The 24,653-nt window shown below is 33.6% G+C and overlaps 2 protein-coding genes across 4 annotated transcripts; one reads left to right on the top strand and one right to left on the bottom strand.

Annotated features, from left to right (window-relative positions):
* The first annotated feature begins 123 nt into the window (after positions 1-123).
* LOC123311043 (lysophosphatidylserine lipase ABHD12-like) lies at positions 124-2,763 on the top strand. Its single transcript, XM_044894802.1, has 7 exons — positions 124-380; positions 431-531; positions 595-900; positions 976-1,223; positions 1,752-1,910; positions 2,092-2,216; positions 2,578-2,763. The coding sequence occupies exons 1-7, from the start codon at positions 346-348 to the stop codon at positions 2,627-2,629; spliced, it is 1,026 nt and encodes a 341-aa protein (XP_044750737.1). The 5' UTR covers positions 124-345; the 3' UTR covers positions 2,630-2,763.
* On the bottom strand, positions 2,755-22,822 carry LOC123311023 (EH domain-binding protein 1-like protein 1). 3 transcript variants are annotated; one of them, XM_044894790.1, is made up of 16 exons: positions 22,673-22,822; positions 22,194-22,310; positions 19,005-19,212; positions 17,946-18,127; positions 16,396-16,598; positions 15,865-16,215; positions 15,306-15,438; positions 14,224-14,342; positions 13,934-14,142; positions 12,615-13,085; positions 11,378-11,512; positions 8,344-8,521; positions 8,170-8,291; positions 7,851-8,074; positions 7,476-7,664; positions 2,755-4,088 (listed from the first exon to the last, which is right to left on the bottom strand). In XM_044894790.1, exons 2-16 carry the CDS (start codon positions 22,295-22,297, stop codon positions 4,010-4,012), a joined length of 2,907 nt encoding a protein of 968 aa, XP_044750725.1. In that variant the 5' UTR covers positions 22,298-22,310; positions 22,673-22,822; the 3' UTR covers positions 2,755-4,009. The 3 variants fall into 3 exon arrangements, with proteins under 3 accessions (XP_044750725.1, XP_044750707.1, XP_044750717.1); XM_044894772.1 differs by lacking the exon at positions 22,673-22,822 and having other exon boundaries at positions 22,194-22,461; XM_044894782.1 differs by lacking the exon at positions 22,673-22,822 and having other exon boundaries at positions 11,378-11,473; positions 22,194-22,452.
* Between the last annotated feature and the right edge of the window lie 1,831 nt (positions 22,823-24,653).

Raw genomic sequence — 24,653 nt, 5'->3', positions numbered from 1 at the left:
AGGAAAAAAGTGTTACTTTTGACCTCAAGAATCTACTGTTAAAATATTTGTACGAGTCAAACACTCACCCTGTATAGTATGAGTGTACCAGATCTGTGGCAAAAATTCTGTGAACTTACATAATTTGTCATTGTCAATGTATCAAAAATCAAAATAAACAAATACAAATATTCAAACCCAGATAAAATATCTGAAATATCTATCTCAGATTGTTCAATTTGATTTGGGCTTTCATTTTTGAAATGTGTATATCTCGGAAAATGAAAAACCGATAACAATGAACTAGGTTGCTGATTTCCTTTCAACATTCCTCATATACCCAAGAAACCTAGAAAATTTCGTGTGATGAACAGTTTAGGTTTGATTATTTCAATTATTCTGTAAGTATATATAGAACCTTTTATTTTTATAATCAATTAATAATTATTAGGTTATTACTGGTGATATTAGCTGCAGTATTGGTATTTTTATTGATTCCCATTATCCTTTCACGATCGCCCTATTTACTACGTAAAACATTATTCACAACTGGTGAGTTCAATATAAGAAGAAATGTTAAATCCGATAAAATTTGCTGCTAACGTTTTTTTTCAGGAGGTGCGGCTACTAATAAATTATATTATGATCGAAATACTAAACCAGGAGTTCGTAACTTTTATATAACATTTCAAGATGAAACAGGAAAAGATATTAACATAGGCGCTTACCATTTTCTACCCAAAGAATATATTCTCAATCAAACAGAAGATATACCTCCTTCAGAATATGAGAGACTCTTGAATAATAGTCCTTACAATGTGTTACTTCTATTTCACGGTAGGGGACAGAGTAGAGCTTCATTTGGAAATAAATATGAAATGCTCAGTTCAATATTTCATGTTATTGTATTTGATTATAGATGTAAGTACAATATAGCGTTAGATCATATAAATTTTACTGATAAACAAGGAAAGGTTCAGTGTTTTTGTATTTCAGGTTTTGGGGATTCTTCAAAAGCCATTTTGTCTGAGTATGGCTTGGTGAGAGACTGTGTTCATATATTCAAGTGGTTGAGAAACAGAACGTCTTCTTCTATTTATGTATGGGGTCAATCTTTAGGGTCTGCTTTATGCATAGAAACTGTATATATGTTGAATAAAGAGAATATTATACCTAAAGGTATGATATTAGAAGCCAGTTTTACAACCTTGAGGGAAGCAGTTCTGGATTCTCCTGTAGGAAGAGTGAGTCGATATTTTTACATATCAAAAGTATCACTTTTCAGATAACATTCAAAGAATATTGAATTGCTGCTTTCAATTTTCTCTCAAACAAAGGACTGTGCAAATGATTATTACAGCAACTTGATCCTTTGCAACGAAAATATTGAATATTTAAGCAAAATATAGCAGTCAGTAAAGAGAATGTTCTTGAAAATCTTCAGATTTAGTTATAGGGTGTGAAACATTGTTAGATAGAGATGCTTGCATATCATCTAATCGTAAATCAAAACAGGCTATTGCATTTGAAAAAATGTCCATTTTTTGTGTTTTAATTAGAGTCAGTTTAGAACTTCCACAAGGAACATTCTGATTACATTACAAGTAGAATCTAGAGTGTATTATTCTCTCTCTGTAGGATAGTACAATTTTCAACTATATAACTTTAAATAACCTAATGAATATCAGGTACTTCACTAATGAAATTGACCGAAAAGCAGCATTTTTCTCTGAATAGGTGAAGGATTTCATAAACATTTTGAATATTTGCAGATATTCTCTTGGGTTCCTTGGTTCTCATCATTACTGGATGGTTATGAAAGTAATGGTTTTGTTTTCAAATCTTCTATTCATTTAACAGAGATTCGCTGTCCTGTTATGATAATGCATGCTGTTGACGATGAAGTGATACCCTTCAATCAGGGAATGAAGGTAAGTGCGAATTTGAATGATTTGATATTGTGTAGTTAATCTCGATTTGGATATTCAATTAGAGTGAAGTGTGATCTTTTCATTGCCATAAAGGATCAGATTTTTGAGCCTGCAAGAGGTCAAGAAAACGTTCCTTGCTGAACACAGAAAAGGAATTATTTCATGTTCATACTTTTTGTAGCTCTACGAAGTTGTCATACGAAGACCTATAAAGATCAACATTGCCAAATTTTTACCTATAGCTGCCAGTTATAGATGTGGTCATGATTTCATCTATAAATTTCCCAATTTCACTAGTCAAATAATGTGAGTATTGATTAATTATTGCTTTTCACCTCTTCAGGGATAAATTTTAAAATGAAATTAATTTTTTTAATTGATTTATTATGGAGCAGAAAACAAAATTTTGAAAAAACCGAACAAATGAGCTTGTTCCCCATTTATAGGCACTTGGTGTGTGCCAAGGAATGGTTCATTGTCTTTTTTAAGGTAAAAAATTTCACGAACTTGCGATTGATTGAGCCTTTCGGGAACTGCGACCATTTAGATCTAACAAATTTCATAACAAATAGTCCTACCGATCTTGAGTTATAAATAACAACTTGGCGATATTTTTTATATTTTGTGATAAATGTCAATAATTTTCACTGAATATTTGTTTATTTAGGGATTTTATGACCATCTGTGACTCGGAGTTCAACATGACTGAAGGAATTTGAGGCAGTTCTCATCTCAAGATAGTTATTTATTCCATATGGGAACTACTCAAATTATTGAGAATCTACATTTTGTAAGATTTAGTGCTGTGATAAATAAGTATTTATATGGAAAATAATAAAACATGTTGAATTAATTTTTTTATTTACAGGAAGCCTAATTATTTTATACATGAATTACAAAAAAATATAAACAATACAACCACAGAAGCAATTGCTTGAAAATCATTGTTTCCAATTACCACATTATTACTTATCAGTTATATGAAACATTGAAATTCAGGGATTCAGAGATACAGGAGTTCAATAAATGACTAGTTTCACTGTTTGAAATAATTTTTACAATATTATTACCAACTCGATGTTGGTTCACCATATTTATATCTCGATATATTAATCCTCACTATCTGAATCTCATCTCTACACTTTAACCTATCTATAACATTTGTTTTCAATCGGTTCACAACCACTTTCAAAATGTTTATCATCAGATAGTGATAATCAAGAAAATATGGCAGACATTCAAAATTTCAAACACTAACAACAGTTGAGTAAATTCGTCTTTTATTAAAATTGATTGTCAGTGTTGTGTAGTGCTGAACAGAAAAAGGTCTCTTTCATATCTTAATATCACATTCCCGTGAGTGAAGTGAAGAAAGGCAACACTTGAAGATGATGTGATAACAAGACTTGCGGACTATTTTTCAATGCTCAGCATAATTCATTCTGGAGTATCTAAAATTCCATATGATGGAATTTGCAGACTCTGATTGATCCTTGTATCATACTCTGATTTTCTTGAAAAAAAAAAGAAGCATTGCAAGCGATAGATTTCACTAAAAATTCGACCATTCTTCATATGAACATGTAACCCAATAGTTATGTTTTCAAAAGATTCAGAAATATTTCCTATAATGGACATACTGAAGGATCTATCAGAGTTGATTCCTATTTTCGTGTAGATTTAATAAATGGTACAGTATTGCACATAATGAAGGATAGAAATAGAAAATAAAGAGCCACAAAAATTAATTTGGTATGTAGTTAAGCAATGAATCTACCATGAAATAGGGATTGTTAATCTTAAATTTTAAGGTTGATAAATAAGAAGTCTATACAATGTTTAGAATTGGTTCCTATAAATGAATTAAAGCTAGGTCTTTTTCATTCATCAATTTAAAATAATAAATTACATAAGATTGAAAACAAAAATTGTAAAATGAAAACAAATAAATAATTATGACAGTTTCATTACCTTGAGTTAGTTTCGTCATTATCCTGTTAGTACCTTTTTTATTTACTTGCTCCTCATATAAAATCTACTATGTTTCTGCCTTCATCCTCCAAGTACACCATCCCTTTTTTGACCTTGACTATTTTTTATTACTGTATAACACATTTTTCCTTTGGTTGTAGTTCCAATTGGGACAAATCTTGCTCGATAAGATCATCTTCCTCAATACTGCGAAAAATCGACAAGAAATGACAAAACGATACCACTAACTGGCTTCGAAAAAATCAACAATACCGCTATTCTTATACTGTACTATACTATCATCATCATCATTTATTTTGCCTATTAGAAATTACAATTCTAGGACACGTCAATTCGTCATATATCAAGTACATATACATTCAAAGACATAGTTTAAAAAAAAATATATATATATCGAGGACAAAAAAAAACAGCTGAAGGCAACATGCTCTTATCCTAGGTCGCCACCCACAATAAGTTCCCGGAACTCAGTAATATCATACACAGCCTTACCTTTTCAAGTTCAAATTAGCGCTAATCAGAAGAATACGGTAAACCAGAACGGCCTAATACCGTATCCAGACCAAAGTGGAGATTACATCGGATTCCTTTTCAATTTGGAAACCTTTGGATGAGGTTTGGCGATACTGTACACGTTAGGCAAAATTGGTGATACCTGAACTACAACTTTTTCAACCCAACGAGATAGAGGAAAATGCATGGCACATTACGGTTGCCTATTTTCGAGAAACTCGAAAAACACAATTTTTTAACGGCATTCCAGTGGCGTACTATGATTTTTTCCAACAGGTTTATTTGCTGAGCTATAACTTGAAGTTGTATTTTTTCTTATGAAAACAGTAGTTCAGAATGACTTAAAAAGGGAAAAAATGCCGATTGCATATAAGTAATTTTAAACTACTGTTTTCATAAGAAAAAATACAACTCAGCAAATAAACCTGTTGAAAAAAATCATAGTACGCCACTGGACTGCTATAAAAGAAGTGTCCCAATGATGTTTCCATTTCAACATCTTAGCACAAATAAAAACAGAGAAAGTTCAAATGGCCTAAATTTAAATTTTGGCCTATAACTCGAAAACAATAGAATATAGAGGAATGCAGTTGATGGCATTATTAGCTTCTCGAAAAAAAGACGACATGAATGGCACATTCATTTTCCTCTATCTCGTTGGGTTAAAAAGTTCAGGTATCGCCAATTTTGCCCACCCTGTACATCAAATCAGTGGATCTGTTACCCAGTGAAAAAAATTTGCCCTTAAGGTCAGAGTGCAATGAAATTTCTCTTGAAATCCACAATATATCATTCATTGGGAAACAAATGTCAAACAAATAAATAAAAAGAGCACCAAAATGTCACTGAAAAGTGAGAAACTGACAAATCTGGGCTCATTCAAAATGCTTGGAATGAAGACCATAGGAACGTCCAAAAGGAGAAAATTGATAGAAGCAGCATTAATGAATCAGTCCGAAACAAATTAAAAACTACTGACAATTCCAGAATTTAGAAATTCATTTATGAATAACTTTAAATCCAACAAATTTTCATGGAATGAAATGTTAGAATACAGCATACAGCATAATGGCTCTACAACCGACCATTTCTTAACCAACTCTGAAATAAAACAAGGCAGCGTGTTAGCGACTTTACTGTTCAATATTTTCGCCATAGCTGTCTCGATAATTGCAGACATGAGTATGCCTGTAAGAGGTGTTGGAATAAGATTCAGATTTGATAGAGGCCTGTTTAACCTGAAGCGTCTCAGACCAAAAAACCCGTACAAAGTTTATCACGGAACTTCAATAAGCAGACGACTGCGCACTTAGCGCTAGCAACTCAGTGTGCTATGACCTACAGATAATTTTGGACACCTATAAACGTATATACGAAGCTTTGGGCCTTAGACTCAATATCGACAAAATCAAAATCCTGGTAAGTCCACCAGAAAGCCTTCAAACAGATATCAGCCTGGAGAATGAAACTCTAGAACAGATCGAGCAGTTTAAATACTTGGGAAGCTTCTTAAATACAGGTGCTAACCTAGACACGAAAATACACAACCGTATCAATTCGGCATCACGGGCATTCTGGAAGCTAAAGGACAGAGTGTTTCAAAATCACGACCTCAATCTGAAGACCAAGACAGCTGTTTACAAAGCAGTCGTCCTCCCAACGCTTCTTTACAGAAGCGAAAGCTGGACTCCCTACAGGCGAAACATTAAACCAAGGGCGTCTCGTCAGAGGAGGCTAAGCCTCCTCATAAGGTTTAGAGCTAAAATACAGTCATTTCGGGCATGTCCTCATTTTCAGAAAGTAATTTCTATATAAATTTTCCGAACACCTGAACTAAATATTCAGGTGAAGATTAGTTCATTTTTCGGTCCTCGAATGTGAATAAAATGGAATTGAATCAATATTCAATTCCCTTTTATTCTCAATAGAATAAACTGCATACGTTGTTAAAACCTTGACAAGACCTCGACCAAATTTAATTACACTTAAGTCGACCGCAAATCGTCAAAATAGAGGTTTCAGTGTTGTTTGGTACGATAAATGTGATTGATTAACTGGATCGATCAAATTTATTTTGCTGGCTATATTTACTATTTTCTCATCAAACGGAATATACTTCATGGTTTAAAACGGGGTTCTCAGATTTGAAAAATTTACCGCTTTCTATCGAAAGGCATAACAAGTCAAAGGAGCATATAGCATCCACTTGCATTGAAAATTAGTCTGAGAACTGGCAACTTTTCATTATATTATATTGAAGAAACATACTTTATCGAGAGTTTGTTCCAACACTCCTCGAAAACTTTTAGCCTCCTCATGACCACGAGCCGCCACTGCATTAAACAGCTTGAACAAACGCAATAACGTCATCTAAGACAAATAAGGTACATCAGATGGTTCCACAAAGTTTCGAATGCAGAAGTCTTGCAACGCGCGAGTTGTACAACAATTGAGACTCAAGTTCTCAAGTAACGAGGGCCCGACTCAGATGGTGCGGCCACATTCTGAGGATGCAAGACACAAAATATCCCAAAATAGCTCTGTATGGGGAATTTCCAGAGGGAGCTCGGAAACTAGGAGGTCAGTAAAAGTGGTTTAAGGATATACTACATCAATTCCCTAAAATCAGTTAATGCCAATCATAACTGGGAACAACTAGCGTTAGACAGATCACAGTGGAGGTCTTTGGTTCACAGTTTTAAGAAGAATACAGCGGTGGCCAGATCTGGTTGGTGACTATCCATGCCCCCAGTGTGGAAGGATCTGTAGATCGCGGCTGGGTCTCTTCAGTCACAGGAGGGCACACAGTCGCAATTAGCCCTAAGAAATTATAAATCTGTTCGCACCAATAGTTTTTTTTTTGAGTCTTTTCGTAGATTTATTCTCGGTAACGGGATACAGCAATGATGATGATGACTGAACCTCTGAAGTTGTGCTTGCCAAAATGTAAGAGAGAATAATCCAAAATAATGGAAAAAGCCGAAGATATAATTCATCTATTTCACTTTAGAAATGATCCTGCGAGATACTATATTGCATATAGGTTGATATTTCACTTACGCTTTTTCTTGTCGGTCTAAATGATTCACTAACTCATCACGTTTATTAACAATCTGTAGTAATTCTTTCAGAAGCATTTGTTCTCTATCTCTTTGTTCCTCTGTTTTCCTCCAATCCTCTATTGAATTTATTTTTTGAAGCTCTTCATTTAGAATTTTGTACCTTGTCTCTAAATCTGCTTGTTTTTCCCTGAAACAATAATAATATTCAATCATAAACAAAAGTCAATCAGAGCCAAGTTGATAGGACTCTTTTCCAATGGTACTTGATAGATTTCAAATAAAATGCGAATTATAACAATTACTTCATAATTAGTTTAAATTACTTATGTATTGTAAATGAATATACTATATTACTTCAAGAAAAATTACTCACAATATGTTCAACTGCATTTGGCGCCTGAGTAAAGCATTTTTTTTGTTCACTAACATAAACCATTTTGCCATGAGAGCTTCTTCCTCCTCAATATTACTATTGGGCGATTCCATTACTGATCGCAAAGCTTTTTCCAAAATAGCAGCTTGTTTGTCTATGGCACATTGTTCTCTCTCTAAATCTTCCATTTCATTATCTATATAGTTGTGTACATCAATACCCATCTGGAATATATCAAATTTATTAGCTTATGAATGCTCATGTCATGTCCCAGCTATTTTCTTTAGATATGATAAAGCCCTCGTTCCTAGGAACTAACCTCTTTCAATCCTAAGTCGTTTGGTAATTCATCGGGACTAATTCTCTCTAATGGCGGACAAGATTTTTCATTGTAATTATCTAAAGATTTCGAATTGAACTTTTGAAAATCATCATTTTCGCCTGAAAAATGAATGGATCAATAAAAATAAAATGCTTTTCCACGATGACATACTAATAATATCACACTCAAGAGACCCATTCTGTTTCTCATCACACCTTTCTTCATCATTGTAGTTCAAACCATTTGTATCCACTTTTATTATTTGTGTGGTTGGCGTTGAAGATCTTCTTGTCGACTCAAGTAGTTTTCTTGCACGCTCCTTTAGCTCCGCCTGCCGTTGTTCCTCATTCTATAAAAATTAAGAAAGTACATAAAATCAACAAAATTTCAATCAATTTTCGAAACTACGATACAATGAGAACTAGAGAAAAGCAAAAGAAGAGATACAGCTAAACAGGAAACAAATCATTTCTTCACTGTGTCATTTCAGGAGGCGAACCATTTAGATATATAAAGTTAGACATGAAAAGCAGAAAATTAGATTGAAGGTATGAATTAACAAAGGAGATTTTCGAGTTTTTTACCTTATTATACAGGGTGTTTACTGGGGGAGGGGAACATGCAGATGATGCCTTGTCCGAAAATATTGATATTGAGTAATGAAACATGAAGTCAAACTTGCACTCCTTCCAAGATGTGTGTGTCAAGAATGGTACTCTTCTCATGTTTTCTCTGATAGAATCAAGAAGATATAGAAAAGAGGCTCAATTCACCTAAGCGTCTGTTGGGAGTGATGACGTATTTCATGGACAGGTAAATTGCTAACCTAATTCTCAAAACCAATTGGTTTCAAAGATTCTTTAAAATAGGTAACTTCAACTTTTGTTGTGCGAAAACGTTGTCACTGAAAGTGTTAAAGATACTATCAAGAGTTAGTCGAGTTAGTAGACGAGAATTAAATTGTTTGAATTTATTGGACGGCATCCCCAATAATTATAATGGCTACGCCAATGCGCTTTCTTAATTTTTTATTTAGAATAGTACTATCAACATTGTACCGAAAATTTTAAATATCTCTCTACCTTTCAGTTTTGTTATCGAAAACCTGACCTGTGGACACCCCATATCTCAGAAGGGGTGCAAAGTTGACACCAGGTTTGTTCAACTCCTGCATTACCGCAGTTAACAACCTGTATACCTCTGAAAATGTGTTAATTGAATAATATTCGATATGAAATTTATGAGGCGATTGTTAAGAATAATAAAAAATAAATATAAATAAAGCAAATGTTGTACTTTAAACCATGTATATAAATTGCGCTTTCGGCACTAGGCCACCATCAGCAGACGGAATCAGCGTCTCAATGTTCTCAATTCACGTTAGATAAAGTCGACTTTTCATATCAATTACTCATGCTTACTGTTTAGAGTTCTTTTGACGCCGATTCTGTCTGCCTAATTCCGAAAGCGCTCCAGATCGTAGTTTCAAAATTTAAATATATAGTTTAAAGTACAACATTTGCTTTATTTATATTTTTTATTATTCGAAAAACCATGTACAGGACCATTTTCCCCGATTGTTAGGAAGATTATGATAGTTTGATTAATTTAATGATTACACAAGTAATTACAGCCACTTTCATGATGACATTCAGCCTCTGCAATAACCTTTTTTTTTTCAGCCTAACTAAAAACAGGTTCAAAATTTTTTATTATAAAAGAGATTGAAAATCAATAAAAAATTTCGAATGAGGGTGGATTATCTACATATTTTACTTCTTTTGAAAAATTTGGCCAGTGATTCGATTCACTCTAGTACATACGATTGTCGTGGTAGTGTCAAACCGGCACATAGAATTCATAATAATGTTCGAACTCTAATTAGACTGTGCTAGAGGGTTCAAATGATTTCAAGAGGAGTCTCAAATTTCTATAATAAGGCGTTCCAAATATGAACGACATTTATGCTGTCAAAACTAACTTGACTTTCAATACCATGCACGCATAGTCAAACTCCTGTCACCATCAAGAAGTTGTTGGACCACCTACTGTTAATGTTCGACGTTGATTCTGAATTTAATGTAGGATTGCGCCGTGCGCTAACCGCTAGAGGTGATACAGTTGTCGACAAGCTAACAGAAATACCGCTAGTCGACAGGGAGGATTCTTCTCACCATAGGAATAGAGGGGATTCCTTAGTTGTATTGTCCTTAACTCAGTAAGGTGAACAAAAACAGCTCCAATCTATCTAAATGTTTATTAAAGAAGTGGCTAGTTGGAGCACCAGACTCAGTATGTTTTCTCTCAAGAGCCAGGAGTTTTTCGATCTCAGACTCACAGTTTTGTGTGTGTCGGAATTTGAAACATGTCATCTGTTTTGCTCTAGCTCTTTTTGTCTCAGAGATCTTCTCACTGAGCTTCAAATTGAGGAGGACCTGTACAGAACTACCAGGCAATGCTGTCATAAGCGATTATCACAGTGAACTAGGGCCACCGGAGCTGTTTCGACGAAATTCCATAAGTTTCTCTGCCTCGGGCTTAGAGAAGATCCTACTAATGAAAAGCTTCGATATTGCTTAAGATTGTGCTCTATCTAGAGCAAAATTTCCAATCGATTCACTTCACAAATAAGCTCTTAACAAATGTACGAAAAATGACCTGTTTCGGACAAATAAAAGCCGAGCTAGCCCTTCCCTAGACAATACACCTTTACCAGGAACGTCCACGTAGTTCATGTCACATCATAAAAATAAGCTCCTTTATTTAAATCTCGCTATTTCCCCAATATATTTGGAATTGATAACCTTTCCAATATTGTAAGAGATCCAGAAGTAATATTTGATAATACACATACTCAAGAGATCAGAAATTGAATGATTAAAGGTGCCTACAGATTACTCTGACGTGACGTGGGACCACGTCAGAATGCGCATGATTCAAAAATCTAACATACGATTATGCGGGGGAGCGTTCAAATTTTTTTGACGTGACGTGGGAATGCACGTCTAACGTCACGTCAGACCAGTTTAAACGCTTCCGCGCAAAATCCCAGGTTAGATTTTTGAATCATGCGCATGATGACGTGAGCCCACGTCACGTCAGAGTAATCTGTAGGCACCTTAAATGAAAATGCTACCTTTGAAGAGAATGCAGAAATGATTTGTTACTTTGAATGATATTAAGCTTTGAAGCTATTCACACCTACCTTGATAGATTGATTGGATGTTTTTCCATCTTTTCTGGCCTGTTCCAATAATTGCTTCGCCCTCTCTTGCTGTTCTGAATACCTCAAGAGAATTTTCTGCACACGCGCGAAAAAACTTTTAATTGCAAGCCAAACCTTACACACAATAAACAAATTATTATCCAAAACCAATCGTTGAATTGAATGACCTCGGATTCTGTTCATTAATTCGAGTTCAAGAGATAGGCATTTGAAATTATCACGGAAAGTCCGTACCCAATTATCAGATTTATTCTCGAAAATTTCATATAATTCTCTTTATTCTTATTTATTTTTCGGTTCAGTCCATAAATATTGCTGTTAAGAAGCTTCAAAAAAAAATGCAAACATAACTTCGTAATGATAAAACCATGAGAAAAAAAAAACGAAACAGTTGAGAGTCAGAGTTACCGACATTTTCAGTAACGTAAAACGAAATTTTATGTGTGCGAAGTTGGTCTAGCACTTCCCCCTATGTGAAGGACTAATTTTAGTAGAGTTTCTCTACAGGGTGCAAGGTATTTTCAATGATATCAATCTGACAGGCTCGACTAAATCCCGAAATTCCCTCTTGGGCTCTTATGCAAAATCAGCACAAAAATAGCACAACTATATAAAACAATTTTCGATGAAAAAGAAAGGACTGGGCTTACTTCTTCGGAAATCTTTATTTTTCGAGAAATTAGCACGTTTTTCGTCGAAATTTCAACAGCACACGTCAGTGAACGTTCAGAACAGTTTTTTGCACATTTTCATTAGAAAAAAAAGACGAAAGTACTCGAGTAACTTTTTTTTCTTCAATTTAGCCATTTCCCGGAAATTCCGAGGAATTTTCTTGGGAATATTCACGTCGCAAGTCAGAAGAATTTCATCCGTTTGTTTCCGAGAAGAAAAAACAAATTTTTTCCGTCTTGTTCGATTTTCCGGGATATTAAAGGGATTTTCGCAGAGATTCCAACAATTTCAGCCGTTAAACCCCAAATTTTGCCGAGGCACAAAGCAGCACAATTTTTTCTCGTGAATTGAAAAGTGTTGGGGCAACTTCACACATATCAAAATTCTTGAAGTTTGAATAGTTCAAAATAAGTGGCGAGTGCTCTAAAACAGTAATCCCATTAGTAACATTGGAATTGAATAACAATTACGGATACAGAAATTGGCAATAACTCTGACTCGACTCGAAATTCATGCGTACGATGACTATTACTGTGAAACTTACAGGATTGACCTTTGGCATATTCGAAAATTCTTCCTTAGGGCTTTCATCACCATTATTACCATTTATGTTAGTATTAGTCACGGTCGATTCGCTTGTCCCATTTATTTCACAACTTTTATTAGTGGTCGTTTCAGGTTCATCTTCATCATCAGAACCAAATGGATCAGTTAGTTCACGACGAGTCATCAGCATAGGTTTTTTTTCAGTTTTTTCATCCTGCTTACCCGCATTTTCCAGCTCTTTACTATCTTTTGTATCTGTTTCATTCGAGGATGATTGACTGAATTGAGTATTAATGTTATTTTTAGCCTCTGTCTCAATTTTTGATGGATCATTTTTAGACTGTTCAGAAGGGGTATTGGTGTTTTTCAAAGGTAGTTGTAGCTTGGAGGCAGAAAGCTTGGTTTCAGGTTCTTTTGTTGTGGAAGAAGAATCTGAGTCTCTTTCGACAGATGATCTATTCGACTGCAACTAAAGGAAATATAGAAAGATTAAAAGTAGATCTACCTCAGAAGTGGATTAGAAGATTTCATACACTGGCTTCAATACAGATGATTCAGAAGCAAAGAGCTACATGAGTTCATTAAAACACTTAGTAGTACCGAAAAATCGTAACCGTTTCTTGATGTTGAACAAACTACTACTAGTAACTCTGTTGCAAGTAGAATAATTTAAATGAAACAAATCTGCCTATTTGAGCATCTGAAATTAAGAAATGTCGTGTTTTTCGCCGGGGATAAACTATCTATCGAATCACAAGAGAATTTTTTTCAGGGACGAACCTGAAATGAAATTCGTTCGAAAAATCCCCATACCCGACGGGCAAAAAATTCCTAAAAAGTACCCGAAATTCCGGTAAATTTCAAAAAACTCGAAAACTGTTTATTTTTTTTTTCATCAGTACAATTGGTGAGCACAGGTTGCATATTTAGGTCCCAGTGCAGTAATTCCAAAAGATTCAAATATAGTGCAACACTAGTTTTATCAATGGAATTCACCATTTTGTTTCCTTGGTGATATATAAAATAATAAATTACTTTCTGGCAAAAAATTTTTCATAAAACTTTGAAGAACTGCATTCCCGTAGAAAAGCATTTTCTGGGATGTTATTATTTCAACTTTTTTGTTTAGATTAGTGTTGAGAATGATGCGCTGATGTTATAAATCATCACATGCTTCAACAAGTAAAAATGATCTTTTATCGGATAATTTATTGATGAGTCATTGGATGAAATAAGAAATAATAATGGCCAAAACATATGAAAAAATACCTATGAATCACAAGTGTGGAGAAACCTGATAAATTATTTCAAACTCACCAATTGTTGTTGTTTGCTTTTACGTAAATTGATTATCTCTTGGCCAAACACCTGTTTTGTTATATCTGTGTCTCTATCAGTACTAAATTTGCCAATAATGTAGTTACTTTCTTCTGCTGTCTTTCCTATTTGATGAACCTCCATTTGTTGACCAGTAAAGTGAGCTCTAAGTTGGTGCAGGTAAGTCATAACAGCTAGTTTATCTGGAACTATAAGTTCCCCAAATCACAAACAGTTACAGACAAAAAACAGTGAGAATTATTTCTGATGCAAATACATAAAGCACTCACCTGCTAACATGTGCATATCGGATGGTTCTATAACTCTTGGAATGCCCAGTTTATCTCCAGCGTCGAAAGCTTTCTTACAATTACCCTTCACATCATGAGGGGTCAAAGATTCGAGATCTCTAAAAAAATAATTCAAAGTTTCCACCATACAGCAACTGTTCAGAAAACGTCAATAAGTAATAAAGTGTATAAGAATGGGTGAACCTAATTACTGCTTTTTTTTGACCGTTCGATCAGCTCCTGAGCTGCTTCATTTTGGTCAGAATCTGCTCAGCAGTTTTCTAGTTTTTGTAAATGTACCGGCATTTTGGGCCTCTTTTCATGAAACTTTTTGCTCCTCAGGTATGGGGATTTTTCGAACTCATTTCATTCGAGGTTGTGAAAGAGGAAATATTTTTTTCGCAAAAAATTGCGATGCAGCCACATCCTAATTTGGGGGTTTATCCCCGATAGAAAACTTCTTTTTCAGATGATGGTATATTTCTTTAATTCCGATTATACTTCAATTACTATGTTTCGGTAACTCGAGAAACATTTTTCGTATTTCAATAAGTTTTCATGGCGCTTGTAAATCCTCTGGGTCAAAACCAGTGTATTGAATCTCATCTACTACAAAGGTAAATCTATTTTTAATCTTGATTGAATACGATAACTTCATCCGATCTCCAGAAATACGGCATCGAGGAGTGCATTGTTTCACTAGAGGATTTCAAATTTATTTCATTCATGAAATGTATGCTTCGGACTCTCAGAAAAAATTATTATGAATGTGATTTCTTCTCTGTGACTTATTTTAGCTGTGAGACATTCTGTAACTTCAGATGACTGGTACGTTTCTACTCAACGTATACCTACCATCTTTATGTGATCTCTATGAGATACTTCCTGAAGACAACTAACAAATGCCTGCCAAATGTTGGATAAAATAACCCAAAATGATATCCGAATAAATTTTCCATAATTAACAATTTGATGTGGTATTTAAGCAAATGATAATGATAGTTTGAAATATAAATTTTGAATTATCTACTCATGATTTACTGATCTGTCACAGAAAACCTAGTTTTGAGAGGTGAACTCACATTAAATCTGGTTCAAAGTGATGGATAAGAGCACAGAATGCCATTCCATTTCTCCAGCTTGTAGTGAGATTGGTAACTTTCACTCCAGGGTATTCTTTCGTCATTTCTTTACACCATTCCAAAAGATCTTGCCCTAAGAAGGAAAACAAAAATATGCAATACAACTATTTACGAAGATTTTTCACTGTTTATTTGTGCTATCCTAAGAAGAATATTCATACCAAATGTTCCATCTGAAATTATTTTGGAAAAAAAATGTTGAATTTTTTTAGTACCTCTGATAATGTCAAAACTTTCCTGTATATAATAGATTTTAGCTTCTGATGAATAAGTACCAATAACAATTTGCTATGCATGTATGGGAGATTGCAGTACACCCTTGTAGGAGTAAAAAACACCAAGTGTTTGAAAAAGATCAGTAATATCAAGCCAGAAACTAGTATTTCTCACGTTTTAAACAGTGCTCAACTATAAACATGTATAAATGTTGAAAAGTGTATAATATTGAATATGAAATTGCAGGGATGAAGATTCATAGTGCTTAAAATTTTCTGCCTACCTGGTGTAGTCAATTTTTGCTGTTCCTTCTTTGCTTCCAAATGTTGTTCTTTCAATTCGAGAGGTTTTAGTTTAATAATATCTTTCTTCTCATCATTTTTGTCTTTCACTATCGAGGAACTAGGTATTTCAAAAACGTCATCGTTACTTTCTTCCTCTTCCAAAGTATCCAAATTGTCCAGTACTTGAGTGCACTGCTCCGAGTAAGTATCGACCTCGTTTTGTGTAAAGTCGGTGGTTTTGGGTGCCGGGGTCTTAGAGGAAAATTTATCACTAAGTTTTTCGCCAAGTGGCGAAAACGTTTCGGCAGTTGGAGTTTTATCATCACGAGGGAATGACTGCATACTTGAAACTTGAAACAAATTAAACACATTAAAGGGAGAAAAAAGATTAGAATTAATAGTACTCAGGGTTGAATTCAGAAGCAATGTCATATGTGCGTCCGGTAGTTTGATAGGTTGTCGAACCATTAAGGAGCGCAAAGTTCGACGCTGATTCTGAACGCAACCCAGCTGAGACGCAAAGAACTTACTGCTCATTGGGGTACTGGCAAAATCAGAACCAGATAAACTATTTGTCATTTGTTGAAGGTGCTGAGTAACCTCGTTCATTGTACTTTTAACAGAGTTATCGTTGCAGGAGAAATCTTCATCATCTAAGTCTTCAATATGAGCAATGTCGTCATTATTATTACTGACTGACATCAAGGAAGCCATGGATTGCATATCTTCATCTCTGAAGTAAATAAAAAGATCTTATACATTTGTTTTTGCCTTCTTTTATGCAAAGAAATCTACAAATTCGTGATTTTGTTGTCATAAAATTAAAAAAAAAATATAGTTGACTGACTGAAAATATTTATTTAAATCCATTGCTCATAAAAATTTTGGCCTTCTCGGTTCAAAAGGCCACGAGCCACTGGAGCGCAGCAAATTCCACACAAAGGTTCAATATTTTTAAAGTAATAGAACTTGATTCTTTCAAACCATGCATCTGACTCTATTGTCATTCGAATTTTCATTAGGTAATCAATACATATACAGGGTGAGTCTTTGACTCGTACAAATATTTCAACAGTAGATTCTTGAGTTAAAAAAAAAAAAGTTTTTTCCTTCACCATTTTCTCCGATTCAGCTCGGTTTAAAAGATACAGGCTGTTGAAAAACCATTAAAAAAATGTTATTTTTAGTTCTATATCAAACAGTTTTATCGAATGTAATGAATTTCGGAATATAGTTTTTCATTTATTTGATGAATCTTTTTCGAACAAAAGATCACCCACGTGTTTCAGTTTTCTAATTATGACCATTACGTACCATAAAAATACCAAAAATTCAAAGAACCCAACTCAACAAGTTGGACGCTATCAAATGAGTATTTGAACGTTTTGTAAAATAAAAGAATTCTTATTTTCTCGTAATTTGATGTTCAAAAGAAAAATTGGGTACTTTGGCTGAATACAACTCTGCAATTTTGTTTTTCCAGGGGTGGGACTGCTCATTGTGAAAACTTGAAATGGCTATATCTTTTTATCAGGGCCGAATCAGAAAAAATGGTTAGGAAAAAAGTTCTTCTGTTAAAATATTTGTACGAAGCAAAAACTCACCCTGTATATATTAAATTCAATGAACGTAGTTTGGAAACTTTCGGAAATATGACTTTTTTGATCTTTCCACCCCTTAATTTTTAACTATCAAAATTACTTGATAGCAGCTAGAAAGTTTTTTGTTTGGTACTATTTACGCCTTGGGACATAGATACATAGGATGCAAAATAAACATTTGTTGTTTGCTGTTGCGTTGTTGTGACTGGAGTGAGATAGTTAGTGTCGCCAATCACAATTGAGACAGTATCCATGTTAACGCCACTGCCTTAGTGTCGCGTTAGACAAAGAAGCATCGACTGTGGGTATCTCAACAAATACGTAGAACACGTAGAATTTCAATGGCTATTCCTTGTATTTACGTTCCAATGGGAAAAAGCATTGTGGCAATATCAAACAGATGCAATAGGAGTAGTTCACAATCAATCGGGATACAGTAGCGTCATTTTATTGAAGAATTAAATAAATAAAATACTTACGTTGCTTTTCCTTCCCTTAACAGAACACATGACAGAGTGCAATCAAGTTTTGCACCTTTGATTTTCTTTGTTGTTGGTTTGAGAATCACATGTAGATCACTTTGTGTCGATTCAACACTTGCATGCTTCCTCATGTTTATATGAGCTATCGCTAGCTGTCTTCTTTTTCCTGTTGTTGGAACCTTCAAAGGGGAGAGAATGACAGATGATTTGAAGATTCAAACAGGCCGAAGCACTGACACGGCATGTGATATTTTGCACTTTACTAGCAAATATGTATTTTTTCCTGAACGCAGCTAACAAGAAGAATTATTATTACCGAGCACCGAAAAAGTAACTAGCTTGAATCTTCATGGCCTTTTTGTAAGGGACTACGATAGCTCCATTCCAAACAACACGCTTTTGATGCTTATGGGGTTATAATAGGAAGAAGCTCTTAACAATATAACTCGAGGCTTCTCCAAAACACTTCACTAGACTCAAAATCTCATTACAAAAATCATTGGATGACTTCGAAACAAGTTAATTACAAAAAAATTGTATGCCTCAGACTTAAACTCATGAGTAAGGAATGTTTAATATGATGTAATCACATGACATTCATATAAATAGTGTAGTATCTGATCATCATCGGCAATCTAGAGAGAAGAGTTTTCCACTGAATAACATATGGCTAAAATTTAAATGGAGCATTGAATTTTAACGGACTTTCCTGCAACTGGTCTATAGTGTCCTTATTTAGAGCAAAATATTGTACATATCTCGATAACGATGTCTTGATATACATAACCTAGATTTTTATTGTGTTTTTAATTGATTCGTACGAGTTTCATCAATACAGATAATTTCAGGAATAGTAATTTGTTAGGTTTTTCTCCTTATTTGTTTTTTTCTTCACTTTTTCGATTTAGTTTAGATTTTGGTTAGGTTTGGTTGGTTGTAAATATTATTTAAGGTTATTTTGTTCAATCGCCTATAGGCTCACGCTTTCGTAATCAAAGTTTATAACCCTATGTGTCTTACAGGGGTGAACTAAAAAAAACATTTTGTTGCACTCACATCTTCCAGAACAAACGACCAATCTTTATCTTCAAGCTCATTCGTCCTTGGATCCTTGAAGAGAGTTACAGATATCTGGTGGTTTTCAGGTACATTCCAAACAACCGTACCTTTGTAGGTGCTCTGTAATGTTGGTTCCCACGCCATGGGCGTTGAAGTAACCCTTCTGGATCTTCGTGTCCATGCTATGGATAGTTTGTGGGGTTCCCTAAAAAAAATGCCATAGTTACTGGGATTCCCAAAATAGGCAAAAAAATTCCTTCTTTTCTTTTTCGTAAATGACACCTCATGAATTTATTTTTAGAAGATATGGAAACCATAAAAAAATCGTCTTTATGTTTGTTCGATGACGTCAAGTAATGCGAGTCGTCGGCTAGAGGGGTAGTGATTTCGAATTCATTTTTTGACCCGTCCGAGCGTTTTTTCCATCTCAAAGATCCAAATTCGGCGTGTGAAAGTTATTAGTGGAATACCGAGTCACTCTGTATAATAATAAAGCGATGAAAAAAATACACTCGTGTAGGAAATAGAATTGCCTTTCCAACAAGGTGCTGCTCGACCCCTTTTCCCTATTCAAAAATGAGAGCTGTTAGGGGTTGCGGCTAGAGGGGTAGTGATATCAAACTAACTTGAACACCCTTATTTGTCCCCCTTTCAACAAAATTTGACCTGTCTGAGCGTTTTTTCATTAATCCATCCCAAAGCTTAAAATTCAGGGTGGAAAGTTATGGATGGCCCAGCCTGTATATGAAAATGTAGATTATGATATATTTACAAATCAACATAGTTTACTTCCTCACAGTTATATTCGACCCGAGTACACATTCCAGAAAATACTAAAAAAAATTCATATCTGCTAAAAACATGTGTTTGTTCAATGTATTAGTTTATGATAAAATGTTAGATATTGGAATTTTTTAGTCCATTCTGAAGATTACATAATACAAATAGATTTGATTATATCTGAACTGCTATTTTGTGAATCCTTTCTGCATTCCAAGTTGATGACTTATTACGCTAAACTAGCAGTGTTAATCAATATTTTGATATTTTTTCATTGACTTCCTATACAACATTCATCTTTGAATTTGACTGATAATGATGTTTTCCTGTGCTTACAGGAAATAAATTGATGTATGACTCAAAAAATAAGATTTCTTTCAATTGCCATTATCTGAATGCAAACTAGGTGAAGCAGATTTTATGGATAATATTTTTCCTTGTTTTATCATAAAAGCATTTTGGAAACTCATCAGACCTCACACCAATTCCTTTCAAGTTTAGTTAGTGTACAGCAGAAATATGACCAATTCAAGTGACAATGAAGTTAACCATTTCATCTAATAAGCTAGATATGACCTTATTATGACCTATCATGGTTACTATTGGGCTTTCAGGAAAAGCTATAATAAACTACCGTTCACCATTCAGAGGAATTCAAAGTTGAATCCATTCAATTTTGATAGATCTGTCCAATTTCAACAATTTCAGTTGGGTTCAACTTGGCGTTCGGCTTGAACCTAAACTGTACAACAAGACCACAGTGTGAATTTTCAGGTACAGAAATATAATTGAAAAACTGCAGATTTGAGGCAAATCACAAAATACTTACATAATTCTTGTAAGGTTTAGTTAAATAGCTTGCTGGATTACCCACTAGATATCATGCTTAAGGAATATTGTTTGTCTTTTTTTCTGAATAATTTTACTTATAAGATACATATAAAAAAAAATTTTAATTGGAAATGCAATGGTTTGAGCTGAGTAAATTCTTCAAAATGTATTCTGAAAAAATAACTACAACAAATTGTACCTCAGAAATTGCAAAACAACAATGAAATGTAAAATATAATTGAGTGTTTTCAACCTAACATGCAAAAATAAACAATTAATAAGATTGGCAATTCCTTCTTCATAATATAATTCATTAAATTTGTTTTGTAGGAAACCTTTCCACAGAATTAAATCAACACTTCCTTAAGACTATATTTCTGAGAAGAAATAACTTGACCAATTGAAAGGGTTGGTGTAAAACTGGCCAAATGCCAACTTGGTTTATATGCTATCATATGTAAAAAATCTGCTCTTTCGATTGGTGCAAGAACAGGCTGTGTATCTCAATGTCTTGAAACAAAAAGAAATACTTTGGTGCTAAAACCAGTCGTGTGAAGCCCCTAGCCTCTTATTGCACCAAAGAAACGAACTTTCGAAGCAGCGAATTGAATAATTTTTTTCAGCTATAAAAGACCATGTGGAAAACATCGCATTTTTTCATCTTAAATATTAATGTATTTAAATGCTCAGAATGTAGATCGAACGAAAGTTTGTTACATTCAGAAAGTGTAGCTACGTGGTGAGAAATATGTACTTTCGAAAAAAATGGAATTTTTCCTTATTATTGAATGAATTTTTTCTATACTTTTGAAGTCATTTTTTTATGCTTCAAATAAAGAAAATTTATTTTGGGTACAATAACTGGCTATGTGCAACATTTATTTTTCCTTCTTTCTTCTATTCAGACTTCAATATTTAAAACAAATATATTTAGACTTGTTGATTGGCTCTGCTAAGATGATCTCAAATATTTTTTTGAACAATTCTCCGTGAAACATCCTTGTGAATTTTTTTTGTGTATACTGAATATTTGAGATTTCGCACATAGCTGGTTATTGCATTAAATCCTTCAATTATACAACCCAAGATCACAAATGATCTTGATGGGATTGTAATCCTATTTGCATGGAACAATAATCAATGAAACATGTGGTTAATTACTCTGCATATTCTTTGCTTTGAGATGCTGATTCCAATAACCTTGAAATAATTCACTAATTAATCAAATCCAATAGAATAGAGTATTTTTTAAATTATCATTGAAAAACCTTTGGTTTGAGAACCATAACATGCACTTCGAATAATATCTCTTATGTAACATTAGTTACAGTTCTATAATAGTTCAAATCTAAACTGATTTATAACAAACTAAAAAATAATGAGTGAATTTGCAAATAAGATTTGGGAACTCATATTGTGGTTCTTCTAATTATTCTTTTGGGTGTGAAAATCACCTGTGTGTATTCCTAATCTATAAATAAATAAATAATTAAAAAATAATGAATTATTCATAACCGTTTTCCTAAGAATACGAAATAAATTTTTTACATGCGAAAAAATAGAAAGAACACTTACCACCTTGGGGTAAATTCCACTTGTAGTTGATGATACGAAACAGTAAATTGAAACTTTGCAGCTCTTTTATTCACCCTCTGTAATCTCTTCCAAACAGATCCCATTGCAGAATGACCACTACCACAAACAAAAATCAAATCAGTCCGCATTTTGATGGAAGTATTGAACTTGAACGATTGCAGCTTGCAACTGATTGGCATACAAGTTTTAAGTAGAGAATTAAGAGATAAGACTAAGGATGAAAATTTTATCAAAATATTGATAAAACTTTATTTGTTGAGGTTTCACCAATTCCCAGTAAATTCTTGATGAAAACTACACTATTAGACTTGCAACTTTGTTTAATTACGTGTGATGAGGTTTTTCTTCCAATTTAATATTGAAAAGTACATGTACAACTCATTTGACCCTAGTTTACACACAATATTATTTTTGCTATACAATGAATGATTAATCAAATTTGCAATGTTGTTACCTACCTCAAAGAAAAGATCAGTTAATTTCGCATCTTGCAGTTACTCTTTTGAATAACGTCAATGTTTAGGATTTACTCATTCTTCCCAAAAATTACAGAACAAAATATTTCCATGTAATTCCTCTTTGACAATATTGACATTTAACAATTGTCAGAATTGTCTTGTCATTTTGACGCATCTGTCGAATTTAAAATTCCATTTCACAACAGATCCCTATACCGCGAAACTACAGAATGATAATCATTCCTCTAGCGCGTAACTAGATGGCGACTTAAAAAAAAAAAATTTGATCGAGGGGCTTACATTTTAAATTTTCAAACAACGGGGTCTTTATAAATAATTATAACGTAGCAGTTGGCTTTGAATTATTCTGTGCTGCACCCCATTAAAAAGATTCGAACTACAAAAGACAGTAGAATAAGAGCTCCATGCCATGTTACAATATCATTTTAAAGATTGAAAAGTTATTTCCTGTTTGTTGAATTTTTTTTCATGAAGCGCAAGAATTATGAGAAAAATCTAAAAATGTGATTGAACGCATTTCGAGATTTGTATGGTATATAGGGTATATCCCATTTTGGGCAATTTTTCGGGTTATCTTATCCCTTTTAAAAATACAGGAGTGCGGTTTTAGCGATAGTGAAAGAATGAATTTTTGTCGTAGAATCCAGTGGCGTATTTAGTTTTTTCCTAATCTCATTCGTTGTTTTTATAGTTATGAAGCAAATATAAGTTTTTCAAATGGAACACGTTCCTCATCTGTATATTATTTCCTACATTAATTAGGCATGAAGTGGGATTTCCCAAAATATTTTATTGTATTTAACTATTTCCAAAAACAAGCTCAGAATTTAGGATTTTTCTTCTAATTTTTCCTTTGTATGTAATTTTCTAATTATAATAAGTTACTCGAGGCTCTGTTATATAACGACCACACTAAAAAAAATTTCTTTTTAACGGCGTTGTATTCAGCCAAAGTACCCAATTTTTCAAATTGGGTTCAAATATGGTTAGAAATAAAGAAGCAATAATATTTCAGTAATTTATTGTTACCATATACATATTTCTATTAGTAGATATCTGTTAATACTTTCACATTCGGATTGAATAATTTTATGTTATTCACAAATAATACCAATTCTTGATAGTAATCTCAATAGGCTTTTATAAATAAAATGAAAAATTACATTGGGTACGTCGAGACTAAATAAAATTATATTTTTATCTACTTATCAGAAAAGTTCATTTAAAATTTTTTATACAACGATATAGTTAGAAGTAATTCAATGAATCAACAATACATATATAGCATTCTTGCAGAATTATACAAAGATTATTCATTATTTATTATTGTAACATCACATATATGAGAAGGTTTTTCGCTTATGAGATAAGCATTTGAAGAACTAAAACTTAAGATTGATCGAAGACATATAAAAATACAAAAACTATTCAGAGAACATTGAATAGCAGCCAAATTCTTACATATAACGAAATCCTTATAATAAAATATATTTCTGTAAAAATTTTAGTTAAATTGAAAGATTTTCTTGATTGATGGGAGCATTTTGTTCAGCTCTATAAATTTATAGTTGACAACATATCCTCGACAATAATTACAAACTTTCCATAAATTTTGTTACTTGTAGTTGAATTTTTACTATGAAAGGCGAAAATGGTTGATGAGTTACATCATTTCAATGTAGGTAGGAGCTGTTATCCAACATGTAGAGCATAATAGAAACAGAAAATGATTGGACCCTGGTATACTCATGAAAATTTAATGGGTGGATAATAAAAAATTAATGTAAATTTTAAACACGCTAAATCGTGGGATCGACATATTTTATGTCCCTACATGCTAAGCAATAGCCCATACTTAGAGCCGATTTTCACCAAGCGTCTAAACCATGGAGGTAACCTACCTCCATGGTCTAAACCCAGAGACCCTTTCTCTATGTCTAAACCGAGATTAGATGTAACC

This window comes from Coccinella septempunctata, chromosome 1 (genome assembly GCF_907165205.1).
Source record: "Coccinella septempunctata chromosome 1, icCocSept1.1, whole genome shotgun sequence".
NCBI classification, from domain to species: Eukaryota; Metazoa; Arthropoda; class Insecta; order Coleoptera; family Coccinellidae; genus Coccinella; species Coccinella septempunctata.
This window is presented reverse-complemented; position numbering and strand designations above follow the sequence as displayed.

Coding starts and splice junctions, on each gene's coding strand:
- LOC123311043 (XM_044894802.1), top strand. CDS start 346: ATGAACAGTTTAGGTTTGATTATTTCAATTATTCT. Junction 901..975: donor TATTGTATTTGATTATAGAT/GTAAGTACAATA, acceptor TTTGTATTTCAG/GTTTTGGGGATTCTTCAAAA. Junction 1,911..2,091: donor CCTTCAATCAGGGAATGAAG/GTAAGTGCGAAT, acceptor TACTTTTTGTAG/CTCTACGAAGTTGTCATACG.
- LOC123311023 (XM_044894772.1), bottom strand. CDS start 22,393: ATGCCAATCAGTTGCAAGCTGCAATCGTTCAAGTTCAATACTTCCATC. Junction 19,213..22,193: donor GTGGAATTTACCCCAAGGTG/GTAAGTGTTCTT, acceptor CATTTTTTTTAG/GGAACCCCACAAACTATCCA. Junction 7,665..7,850: donor CAAATGCAGTTGAACATATT/GTGAGTAATTTT, acceptor TTATTGTTTCAG/GGAAAAACAAGCAGATTTAG.